General features: G+C 40.2%; 1 protein-coding gene across 3 annotated transcripts in view; it reads right to left on the reverse strand.

The window, feature by feature from the left end:
• The window catches only part of bbs9 (Bardet-Biedl syndrome 9), a 184150-nt gene that overhangs the window by 105364 nt on the left and 65313 nt on the right, over positions 1-13473 (reverse strand). For all 3 annotated transcript variants that reach the window (XM_004560133.3, XM_004560131.3, XM_004560132.3), the window contains 2 exons: positions 12009-12181; positions 11676-11828 (listed from right to left, as the gene is read on the reverse strand). In XM_004560133.3, coding sequence (XP_004560190.2) covers positions 11676-11828; positions 12009-12181 — 326 coding nt within the window. The remainder of the gene's footprint in view (positions 1-11675; positions 11829-12008; positions 12182-13473) is intronic.

Below are 13473 nucleotides of genomic sequence, written 5' to 3' on the forward strand. Positions count from 1 at the left end.
GATGACTTATTAAATCTCAGCTTGGTGCTCAGCAACAGAACACAATGAGAAATGATGTGGTAAGCACAGTGAGAAGCCTTTCTATATAGTTAAAACCTTTTAATATTCTACCAGTAAGCCCAATATCAGAAGCAGGGTGAGATCGCACTGATGAAAATCTCTTCATCATACAGTTAAATTACTATCTTGTGCTTTTTTTTATTATTTCTTTGTCCTTCCAATGTAGCATTTCATTGTTTTCTGCTGTGCTTACTTCATTTCCTAGTTCTTCTACTATTTTTGTTACTAGTGCCAAACTTCCTAGACATAATAAATTCAAATTTCACCCTCTTTCCTTACACTCTGTAAACTTTCGCTGCTCTTTTCCTCTTTAGTGGCATGACGGAAAGATTGTATAACTCTGTCATTTGCAGGACAGACAGTAGACAGATGAAAGCAGATGAATGGGGAAAAGACAATAAAACTCAGATCTGTTCTTTGATTCCGTCAGCTGTGGGATCAGAGGACAGGATAGAAGGAAAGGCGGGGGAGAGGAGATGGTTTACGACTCTCCCTCCATCCGCCTAATTTATTTTTATGTGACTTCAATCTCTGTTCTATCTTCATTGCATGTCTCTTTAGTTTGATCTTTCTACATAGTTTACATTTCTGACTCATTTCTGCATCATTTTTTTGCATCCTCACAGAAGTTATTTAAATAGAAATGCTGTATTTCCACTGTTTAAAAAAAATAAACTGCATCATAATCCCTGTGACTAGGATTACCTGTAGTAATTTATACAAATTGCATCTGTGATTTTAATCCCATGTAAGCCTGCTACTTTCATAGCCTGTAAATTAAAGAGTCCAACATACAAATGCATCTCTGCGATTTTTGCCAACTATTTCCTCACAAGAGTTATAGAGCCTGTGTTAGCCATTACAAAGTAAGCAGGCATTTTGCATTTTTGGTGCAAATTCAGGAGGGCTTCTGCTGTTACACAGCATGGAAACCCACTGATAGGAGGAACAAAAGGAAAAAAAGCTCAAAACCATTAGAAGAGTTTGAGCAGGGTCATTTGTTTCAATAGTTATGTAGCAGGCTATTAATAATAACGTAGCTGGGGCCTCAGAAGATCCTAAATCGGAGTAAAATGGATACTTTGCTTTCCCTGCATGAATCTGCAGTATACACATAGATGTCAGAAGGTAATTTCTAAATTATATGTTTTTATGCACTTGTCTGTATTCTTTCCTCCATATTTCAGTATCTTCAGTCCATGACTTGCTATGGTTTCACATTTGGCATATCACAATTCTCAGTTTTTATTAAATTCTACATCCTTCTTGTGTTTGCCTTTTCATCTCTACATTTCTTCCATTCATTCCTGTATGAATTTCACCCTCTTGATCCCCTCCCTGACAGTCTCTCACCCCTCCCACCATTGACCATATCCACATGTTAATAATAAAGTCTCTTCCAGTTCAACCACATCTATGAGGAAATCCTTTGGCAGGTCATCTATGCCTCTCTGATAAAAAACAGTACAGATGTTTCATCCTCACTTTTCTCTTCCTCCCTCAGTGTTTTCTTTTCTTTTACATGACTTTCATACAGCAGCGTATGCTGGGTCCAAAAATGTGTCCAAGTGGAACCGATGTGGATTGTGCGTTATCCCACCCAAACCACTGCAGCATTTAATGAGCCCGAACCTGATTAAAATCTTGGGAAGATAAATAAAATGAAACTCGACCTGATCAAGCCTGAGGGAATAAGAAATTAGAGCCAGACTTGGACCAAATCCACGTGGTGGTCAGGGCAGGGCACATTTGTTTTGGGCTGGGAAGCAAAGCTTCATCACAAACATTTATCTGATCCTGCTGATATGACCAGGCTTTAAACAGTTAATCTGAAACATTTTAACTTTACACACACTCAATGATGAGCTAGTGCTACCTGGAATTAAATGGAAGGCCTATCTGAATCAAAAATAATTGAAAAAAGCTGACAAAATAATCCAATTTGTTTGTTCATGACTAATCAAAGTTGGAGAGCAGACAAAGCAATTAAAAGCAAAACTAGAAGAGGTAACAGTGTAACAGAAACATATGCAATGCCATGAGAATGGACCACAAAAAAAGTGGACAGCCAGCTTTAAACCTTACACACATGCAACGCCACATATGGTATAGCTGGCAAACATTTTAGGAGAGAAAACGCTTGTTTATACTGAGCAGACAGCACACGGGGAATCTTTAACATTCATTTGTGGAAAAAAATATCAGACTTTTCAGAAACCACATGCTTCATGTTTATCAGCTAGTTGCTAATGCTGTCTGTCTGCCAAATGGTGATGGGCAGGTTGCATACAAAGGGGTTTTTAGGGATTTTGTGCAGGAAACAGTTTCCTTATGTGGTTGAAAACTATGCTCATGATCAGAATGAGAGTAAACCAAAACGCTAATGATCCAGGCCGCAAAACCACAACTGTGAGCTCAAAGATACTATAAAGTTCCTCAGAGCTGATTGGAACGGTATAGATTATTCTCTCTAAGATAAAGCAATGCAGCTTGCACATTTTCTTTACTGTTTATATGAAAATATTAACCAAGATGTTCTAGCTGCTCAGGTTTAATTCTAAAGATGTAAAGCAAATGCATTCAAGATAATAAACAGTTAGATCATGAAAGGACAGGAGTTAAACAACGGCTAAAAATAACTTTCTCTTTCTTATTGGGCTGACTACCTGCCTGCAGGCCATCACCTGGAATCTTCACCCGGAGGCTCTAACAGTCTATATGCAGGTGTGTCTGTGTGTATCTGGAGATAAAGTAGGCTTTGCTAAGACTCCCCCTAAAAATTAAAAAAAAAGACAAAATCTCACACCTAGGAGACAAGCGTCCCCAATCACGCACACACACTCACAGAATCACGTACAGAAAACTGAATCTCAGTCAGCTGAATGAAAGACAACCATTCATTGATAAGACAGTCACATAAACAGACCTTCTGAAGGAAAACAGTTTTCTGAAGAAAAACAAACCAGTCCACGACCGCCCCTCTGTGCTCCACAGATGGGTCTCAGTGTATGTGTGTGTGTGAGGGTGAGAGAAGACATCTAATGAGTTTAAATCTGTGTGTTCATGGGGACAAATATCTCCTGGGGGAATAAAATTATTAAGAGTGAGACAGAGAAAGAGAGAGGAAGTGGAAGTTTATCGACTCCCATCGTCCCTTTAATCTCATACGTAAAAACACACACGTGAACTAAGAGGCTGCCAGTTACACCAGAGAAATACACATATTCTACCTCTCCTTGTTAATGTGTTAACACATCACCGTCATCTAAGAGAAGAGTTCATGTATAGATACACGGAAGACAGATGAAAGGAGTACATAAAGACAGATCTGAGAGCTTCATCATAAAGCATGCTTATGATGTATAGGTTTCATTAACAAAGCAGCAACTTTAATAGCTTGTTTCAGGATTTTCAAAATCCTGATTTACATAATTGACTTTTTCTAGTACAAAATGGAAGATTAACTTCGCAGAAATATATCTCTTCAATTTTTCTGCTAACACAAGCAGATGAATGTATGCAAAATCTGTGAGACTTACATTTGAAAATACAGTACTGTGCAAAAGTTTTAAGCAGGTGAGGGAAAAATGCTGTAAACAAAGAATGCTTTCAGAAATGGAAGTGTTAATTACTTATTGTCATCAATCGAAAAAATTGCAGTGAATGAACAAAAGAGAAATCTAAATCAAATCAATATTTGGTGTGACCATCCTTATCACATCCTTCTGTCTCTTCATGTAGTCGCACACACACTCAGTGATGCTGAGATCAGAGCATTATGGGGGTCATACCATCACTTCCAGTAGTTTGTGCTCTTCTTTACGCTGACTTTGGCTGTATGTTTGGGGTCATTGTCCTTTTACAGAATACATTTGGGGCCAATAAACAATCATTTATATTTCTGAAAGCATTCTTTGTTTACAGTACTTTTTCACACCTGCCTAAAACTTTTGCGCAGTCCTGTACCTAATCCAAGAAAAAAGTAAAACTTACCAAGAATCAGTCAGAGATTTAAGTAATAGATTTCAAATTTTCAAGGACAACACATTGAAATTTGATATCCAACCCTAGCATACTGACTTCAATTTGGTTCCTCGTGGTTCCTGGTAACAGAGAGTAGGAGTATAGTTGCATTACACCCAAATGATATTTAGTTTTCTTCAGTTCATATTGTTGTATCAATGTTGGTAAATGTGTATCTTTACCTCTCCATTACATGTGTGATTACATGCTGAGTCACAAATATCAAACAGAAGGTCAGGTTAGAGTTCTTCATGACTTTATGTGTTACTCTTTTCAATTGGCTGTTGGAAATTTCTGGTGTCTGTATTTAATTTATTGTTGTGAATTTGGTCTAAATCGCTGGTTCTATTTTGTTAATTTATTGTTACGTTTCGGTGTGTCAGTGTTTTGTTTTTGCGTGACTGTTATGTATTTCCTGCTTTACTTTGAAAATCTGTGTTATCTTAGTGTGTTCAGTTTACGTTTTCCCTGTCTCGTCAGTTCTAATTTGCCCCAGCTGTGTTTCCCTCCTGTGGTCCATTCCCTGATTGCTCCTTCTATGTATTTAAGCCCTGTGTGTCAGTTGGTCATGGTCGCGATCTCCCCCGTGTTGTAAATAGTTTGGTGTGTTTGTTGTAAATAAATAGTCTGTTGTACATAGTTGTGAATGGGTTTGTTAATATTTTCGTTTGAGACACCTTCGTTTTGGGATTTTGGTGGAGGGCCTTCGTGGTTTTATTTTCCGTATCTTTGTTTTTCTACGTTGCACCCCGGTTGCCTAGGCCGGGGTGTAACATATGGGGGCTCGTCCGGGATCGGTGGAGGGTCCGAAGGAGGGACAGCTTCGGCCTTCTGTCTTCGCTGGAGGGTCCGAGGACCGCTCCAGCCTTCATCCGCCTTCGCTGGAGGATCCGAGGGACCGCTCCAGCCTTCTGCAGCTGGTGGGCTGCGTGTCTATGTGTGCAGCTAGTGAGCTGCTCGTCTGTCTTCGCTGGAGGATCCGAGGGACCGCTCCAGCCTTCATCCGCCTTCGCTGGAGGATCCGAGGGACCGCTCCAGCCTTCTGCAGCTGGTGGGCTGCGTGTCCGTGTGTGCAGCTGGTGGGCTGCGTGTCCGTGTGTGCAGCTGGTGGGCTGCGTGTCCGTGTGTGCAGCTGGTGGGCTGCTCATCCGCCTTCGCTGGAGGGTCCGAGGGACCGCTCCAGCCTTCGTCGTCTGCTGGAGGGTCAGTGGGACCGCTCCAGCCTCCATCAGCTTCGTCTGCCTTCATCCGCCTTCGCTGGGGGGAGGGTCCGTGGGACCGCCCCAGCCTTTGTCGTCGCTGGAGGGTCCGTGGGACCGCTCCAGCCTTCATCCGCCTTCGCTGGAGGGTCAGAGGGACCGCTCCAGCCTTCGTCGTCTGCTGGAGGGTCAGTGGGACCGCTCCAGCCTCCATCAGCTTCGTCTGCCTTCGTTTCAGCCTTCGTTTGTCTGAATCAAACTTTTCACTTGGGGTTACATGTTTGATTTTTGGGTAGGGGGAAATGTTACGTTTCGGTGTGTCAGTGTTTTGTTTTTGCGTGACTGTTATGTATTTCCTGCTTTACTTTGAAAATCTGTGTTATCTTAGTGTGTTCAGTTTACGTTTTCCCTGTCTCGTCAGTTCTAATTTGCCCCAGCTGTGTTTCCCTCCTGTGGTCCATTCCCTGATTGCTCCTTCTATGTATTTAAGCCCTGTGTGTCAGTTGGTCATGGTCGCGATCTCCCCCGTGTTGTAAATAGTTTGGTGTGTTTGTTGTAAATAAATAGTCTGTTGTAAATAGTTGTGAATGGGTTTGTTAATATTTTCGTTTGAGACACCTTCGTTTTGGGATTTTGGTGGAGGGCCTTCGTGGTTTTATTTTCCGTATCTTTGTTTTTCTACGTTGCACCCCGGTTGCCTAGGCCGGGGTGTAACATTATCAACTTCAGAAATTTTGCACAGCCAAATAAGGGGGGAAAACATGCAAGTATAATCTTGTAAAGTGTTTGAACTTATATAGAAACATAGCATACAAACACAGCCAGCAATCTCCATCACAAATATATATCTGCAAAATTATGATTACACACATTAATACACATATAGGTACACAAACAAATAGCCAAATATATACACCTTCCTCATGCACTCTTTGATACACACCCACATAAATACATGGTGTGAGAAGCCTGGCTGTTAATGGCGGTGGTCCTGTTCTCCACAGTGGGATCAGTGTTTAGCCATGTTTAGAGCTCCATTTGGGGCCAGATAAATCAAGCTGCTGTCTACTAGAGGCCTCCATTAGGGGCCCTGCGAGGCCAGTGTACGGCCTGTCAGTCACGCCGTCAGTCAGTGAGCTGCCCTCTTCCAACGTTTGAACTCATAATTACAGAGAGACTCAGCTTGGCTTGGAGCGGCCTGGCTCCCGAGCCCCCCACCACTTCCCAGACAGCCGTGCTTGTTAGCCCAACGCTAATGCTAATACTAATACTAACAAACGGTGGAATTTCACCTCCAGAGGAAATAGAAGAAAATATTTATGGAAACAGAAAAGTCCCCTTTGGCTTTTTTCTTCTTTCAATTCCACAAATTGTTTTAGGGGATTTAGTTTTTATTTCTATGAATGACAGTCCTGAGTTCTCCCTTGAATTTGAGAGGCAGATGAGGTAGCTACAAGGAGGAGCACTGCCAGTCAAACCTCTAGTAGCCATAAATTAATCAAACACCAGTTAGAGGGGGAGCGTGTAAAATACAGGGGATGTGATGACTGATGACTTTTTAAGGAGGGACCAGGGAGGGAGGTGGAAGAGAAACACACCTCCAACCAGGACAGAAGACAGAAGCGCTCACAGGGCAGAGCTGGAAATTTCCTGGAGCCACCAAACAAACTGGTGGATTTTGTCCATAGCTGGTTTCTCTTCTATACGAGCCACTCTGACACAAAAATAATCATTCATGGGTCTTACTCTATTCTGAAACTCATCAATCATATTCGGCTAGTTCAAGCACTTGGTGTATTTTGGAATCAAGCCACTGTATTCGGCACATGAAAAAGTTTACACGAACACACATAAAGTAAGACGTGGCTTGCTAGCTCTTAGGAATTCATGAATAAAATATAGGCCCATAAAGGCAGCATGAACAATGGAAATATTATCCTCGGCTGCATAAATGCACAGCCGACCACAGAGTATTCTCACAGGGAGCTCATTCCTCTTATCTCTGACGGCGCGTCGGCGATTGCCGGCCACTGCATGTGGAGACACACACCGCTAACGAGGGGGAAATCCCCCCTCGTTTGCCCAAGATTGATGCAGAAAATTTACCCAGCAGACATTCCTCTGAGCCAAAATGAAAGAGGTGCCTAGTTCACCAGCATTCCTGTTTAGCCGCACATTCCTTTGCCATCCTAACAACAGTGTGAATGCACCCATGGAGCCGCAGCTTCATGGGATAAACCTCCACAAAACATCTTATGTTCTTACTCCAACAAGGTTTTACCTGGTAGGCTTTTGACCTGGTTAAATGACCTGGTAAAAATCATGAACAATATATTACCTTCCTACATCAAGAACACTGAAATGCCTCTGAGCAAACTGTTGCAACTATTGAAATGGAAACCCAAAAGGTGACTCTACATTTAACCAAATGACTGTTAAATACTATTTGTTGCAGAAAAGTTTGAACTGTAAGAACTTTAAAAATGCATTTTAGACAAATTAAAAATAGAAACAAGGATACATGCAGATAACACTGGTTGATTAGAAATGACAAGAAAATGAAAAAGAATTCATAACCCTTAAATCTATAAACAGAAACTATGATTCAAGATCAAATAAAAGAAATAAAACAAATAAATAAAAGAACAGATAAAAACACCAAATTAATAGCAAATTAAGGCTTATCTAATGTCCTTGTCAAGCCTTCTAATAAAAATGAAGATATGATGTATCCTCACAAAATTCATCCAGTTACAGAATTCAAACTGCTGAGTTGGCCCTGGCATCAGCAGCATGACTCTTAATACTGACATGAATTATTAATTTGATGCATTCATCACTCTTCCGACCAGCCCGTCGATAGCCTCCATTATGGCGGGTGTGTATACATTACAGAGTGTATAGTGTGTCAGAAACTTCCCGCATACAGGCCGCTGGATGGCGGGAAGAGAGGAAGACACAGAAAGGGAGAGAGAGAGAGAGAGAGGGGAAAAAGTGTGATGGACAGGAGTGACACCAGAACGCATTAGCTTGAGGAGGCAGAGTCAAAATTTCAAAGGTATAAACAGCTAAAAAGAGAAAGAAAGTGTGAGCCAATGGCTTTTTGAGAGGAGATTTAAACTCCGGCCTGGAAGTCTTAAGAGTTATAAGGTTACATGTCAAAGTCAAAAAACAACAATGTCCAGTAATACAATGTGATATCATCACATTACTGTAAATTGAAAGAAATGATGAATTTAAATTACATTAATTCAATAAAATTGATAAGTGACAAGTTATTTTGAGTTACACCAATACTTTTCTATCAAAGCCTTGGTGAAAGTAAAAGTACGGCTCCAGCATGGCAACAAGTCAATGCACGACAAACCATTGATTACAGTGATCATTTAAGTCAAGTTGCTGTTATTGTCACGGATCTTCAAAATGAGTAAATTAGTGACTAAAAACAAAGTATCTGTGTACACAGAGTTATTTAATTTTACATGAGCTCACCGTATTAAAAAAAACAGAAAGAAAAACCCCCTGCAGATTAATGATTACCAATTAATTAATCAAAGGTCCTCTCTAAAGTTTTACTCACCAAAATTGGTACCAGCAATTAAAAACATTAAATATGTTCCAGAATGCTGAAAAATTATCACGTCTTACATCTTAGACTCTTGAAAGTTCCTTCCTATAGAAACAGGTAAAAACTGCCTTTTTTTTTTTTTTTTTTTTGCATTTGTGGATATACATGTTAAAACCACAGCTGTAATCGCCTCAAGACACTTTATATTTTAAGGTAAAGACAAATAATAATACAAAGAAAACCCCAACAATCAGATGAGCCCCTTTGAACAAGCACTTGGCAAAAGTGGGAAGGAAAAACTCCGTTTTAACAGGAAGTAACCTCTGGCAGAACCAGGCTCAGAAAAGGATAGCGATCAACCACAATTTCACAACAGTTATTTGAAATTTAAATTAAAAAATGTTTAGTTCTGCGTGATATGTCATGATGTTATCAGGCTGCCTGGCAACCACTAAAATGACCTGCTTTTCGCTTTATGCAGCTATGACAGTTTATGAAATCAATTTTATGATTAGAATGTCATGACAATAATATTCAATATACATCCACAAAAATGAATTATATAGGACACGTTATAATGTCTTCATGTTGCCCAGTAACCAGCTAGAAACGGGCTAATGTGGCTCACTTTTTGCATTTATGCAACTACAACATTTTATTAAAGCATCAAATCATTTTAATTTCACAACCAACAGCACAGAGAGCCCAAACAATACTGCAGTATAGGCATGTGCTAATTAGCCAAATTTACTACAAAACTGCTCTGAGCATGTGGAATGAGCATGAAGTCATATCAGTACAGAAAGGTATGTGAACACATGCAGCAGTATATTTATTTATGATTATTATTTATTTTGATTACCTTAAAATGATCAGACACTACTCCCCAAATCACTTATCCAGCTGAGGGGTGCCATGAATGGTATTTTAACATGTGAAGAGCAGTGTGGGGTTCATGACATGCATGCCATTTCAGTAACCTACCCTTTCAATAGCCCAGATTTTTTAATGTTATAAAAAAAATTAGATAAATGTTCTGAAATTACCCGCTGATGATTTTTAAAAAATCTCTTTCAGCATGTCTAAAAACGCTGCTGTTGATGTATGAGCACAATAAGTACTGCTGAATAAATGGTTAAGGTGGTAGGCATTCAGCAGACCCACACATTAACATTTAAGGCAGACATGTTTAGATCAGGCTCTCTGATTGCTTATCCTGGCAAGAGTCAAGACAACCCAAGGTGAACACTATTTATTTGGGTTAAAATGGCAATTAGAACTTCAACAAGCTCATTAATTTCCGCTCATTAAGCTCCAACAAACTCTCAGAGCTCTGGAAGTTAATTTGCATTAAATTAAGGTATTGTTAGTGCACGCTGTTGGACAGAGAAAGCGGCTCTGATCACACAAAGCCAAACAGTAATGTACTGAAAGCTTTAACAGCTAATGAAGAGATGATGTCACCTAGCCCTGCTATGTTAACGAGAGGCTAATGGAAGGTGGAAGTAATGACCGCCAAGTCAAGAATTAGAATAAACAATAGGGGCAAGCAACCATCACTTTGTCTAACAAACACATACGTGCAATATCACGGTGACACTAGTACTGCTCCACCCTCCAATACCTCACAGTTAAACAAAGAGAGACAAAAGCTGAACAGCTGCTTTGTTTTACAATCGACTTTATACGGACCTCAGCTGCACATGCCAGTGTGTCTCTACAGTTTAAACGACATTCACTTACACTGAGCCTTCTCCTGCCCAAAAATGAATAATCTCAACTGAATGGCCAACACGTTCTCATTTCAGGGTGACAAATACTTCAGTTCTGTCAGCCGCTGGTGTCACATTGACACAAATATCTATATATCTGTAAATATAAGAGTCTTTCATTTCCTGATTAGATCTTAACACTAAGCCAACATGTTGAAAAATAACACTCAACCACTGCAAAGAAATCACCTGTTGAGAAATCCATGTACCCTACATTGCCCAGGCCTGGTCTATTAGAAAATAAAGCAAAAAGACACCTTTCGCATACCTGACCAACGTAACCATCTTTGATAAAACTTAAGTATCATATAATCTTACTCATATCTAATACTAACTCTACCCCTGAAACCAATCTGAACCCCCAAACACCCTTTAAAGGTGCCAAAATGTGAGCACTGGCCAAAATGTTCTCACCTTCCACAAGTATCCTCATGAGAGCTAATAGTCCAACTGGTCCTCACAAATATACACACAGCACACACAGAGACACACTGTGATGATGTGTTAGTGTAGATTTATAGTGTGAGGGCTACATTTTGGAGATTTATAGACTTCCTCTGTTTAGGTGATTAGCTGTGTGCTCACACCCAGTTGGACACACACACACACACACACACACACACACACACACACACACACACACTTTAGACAGGGCACTGGGCTGATACTTTTGTTCCCAAGTACATATGCTCCCTTTCGTTCTTGTGTGAGTGTGCTTTCAAGATGACACAAAACAGCATAAAAACATAGGGAAACACATGCTAAGCCGTACTGAAATCTCAGTAAGTACCCAGCCCTAAAGTTTCTTGTACCCGCCCCTCCTGGAAGTTTCTAAGGTACCATGAGGTCATATAAGATGTCTTGCTTTGTGCTTGTTCCACATGCCTGAGGGTCTCTTCTCAGAGTTGTCCCAAACAGATGCTGAACTACGTCAGATGGCTTCTTTTAATAATAGCTTCTCCCTCTTTAATATTGGCGTTTGGAGTTACATCAGACAGTGCGGGTATCTAAGACTCCAAGCAAAAAAAGCAAACCTCAATGCATGTGTCTGACCTGGCTGTAAGTGGCATCCATTAGCGTGTCAAGGTTCTGCAGGGGTGCTGGGGTTTTGTCCTTGAACCGAGTCAGCAGGCGGCGCTGGATGGCTCGGAACTGGACTGCTCGCTCCGACAGCAGGTCCTGATATTTCTGAGCACTGACACGCAGCTAAGAGACAAAGTGACAAATATTTAACAGACAAATTGTGGTTTAACTTAATAAAATTAAATAAAGGTGACAGATGACAGAACTGATAATAACTAAATTGACTGATATTTAAGTCATTTCTTTTTTAATCCCTGACCCTTGACAATGAAGGATTTACACCACTTCGGTGTGTGTTAGTACCTGGAAGTGCTTATCTACAGACAGGAAGTACTCCTCCAGTGGGAGAGGTCCACTGAAACTTTTCTTGAAATCCTTGATTCCCAATTTGGAGAAATGCTGGTCAAACCTGTGGACCAGCTCCTTCACAACCAACCACATGTCTTCAAAACTGTCGCTCTGAATACGGTAACGTTCTGACAAACACACACATAAAATAATATCAAATATTTATGCATATATGGAAAATATAATTGATGATACATGCTAACGAAAGATGGTTAGAGATCTTAAATAGTTAAAACTATCTAAACCACTGAGCCTTGTGTAATGTGTAAATGTGTATGAAACTAAGAACATATATTTAAACACCTGGTACTAAAGTTTGTTAAGAATGAAACACCAAACGAATATAAGTAGTGACACAGTGACAAATGATACTTATAAAAAGATCTCTAAGAACCAGAAATGGATTAAGGGGATATACAGTTTTAGAATCACAGGTGCCACTTTAGCTCAGTGGATGAGCAGAAAACCACATGTTGCACGGCCAAAGAGTGGCGGTCTGGGTTCGAATCCTATCCCGGCCCTTTGCTGCATATCTTCTTTATCTTTCTCACCCTACTTTCCTCTGTGTCTATCTTCACTGCTTCACTATCCAAAAGAGGAAAAAACAAACAAAAAACCTGAAAATAACAATAAAAAAGTTTTTGAATTATCTTAATATGAATGTCTCATATTAACTCCTGAAAGCTGTCAGTGAATACAATTCAGATCTTACAACTTATTAGTACACAGACCAAAGAGGTTTGTAAAAGTCCATGGAAGTGATGCAAGAAGTCAGACTTAAAGTGGTGTATGTAAAAATTAAAAGCTCAGTATCAGGTATATAGAGCCTATCTCAGCTGACACTCAGCTAGAGGCGGGGTACACCTTGGGCAGGTTACTATAGAGACAATCCTTCATGCTCAGAAAAGAAAGAAAGAAGGTTCTTAGTGAGGGTACTCAAGGAGCTACTCAACCTTTGACCAACCGGTTGCGAACCTACAACATTCTTGCCGTAAGATTATAATACAGTGGTCCCTCGTTTATCACGGGAGTTACGTTCTAAAAATAACCCGCGATAGGTGAAATCTCTGAAGTAGCCAGCTTTAATTTGTACAATTATTATAGCTGTCTTACAGCTGTAAAACCCCCTCACTACACACTTTATACACTTTTCTCAGACAGGCATGAAAATTTCTCTCATGTTTAAAAACTACCAAAGTTGAAAACCTTCGGCCAAAAAATAAGTCCAGTGTTATAGAATGACACCAAAGATCAAACCCTGTTTTCAGGTCCAGAACATGGGAATAGAGCAGCTGCGAGAGAATTCAACATTAATGAATCAATAGAGGAAGCAAGAAGAATGAGTTGAGTAAAGTTTGAGTTGAGTAAAGTTTGACTTATCTGACTGTTTTGTTTCCCTTAATCCCGTGCGCCTTATGGT

The sequence above is a fragment of the Maylandia zebra genome, linkage group LG11 (genome assembly GCF_041146795.1).
Source record: "Maylandia zebra isolate NMK-2024a linkage group LG11, Mzebra_GT3a, whole genome shotgun sequence".
Classification (NCBI taxonomy): Eukaryota; Metazoa; Chordata; class Actinopteri; order Cichliformes; family Cichlidae; genus Maylandia; species Maylandia zebra.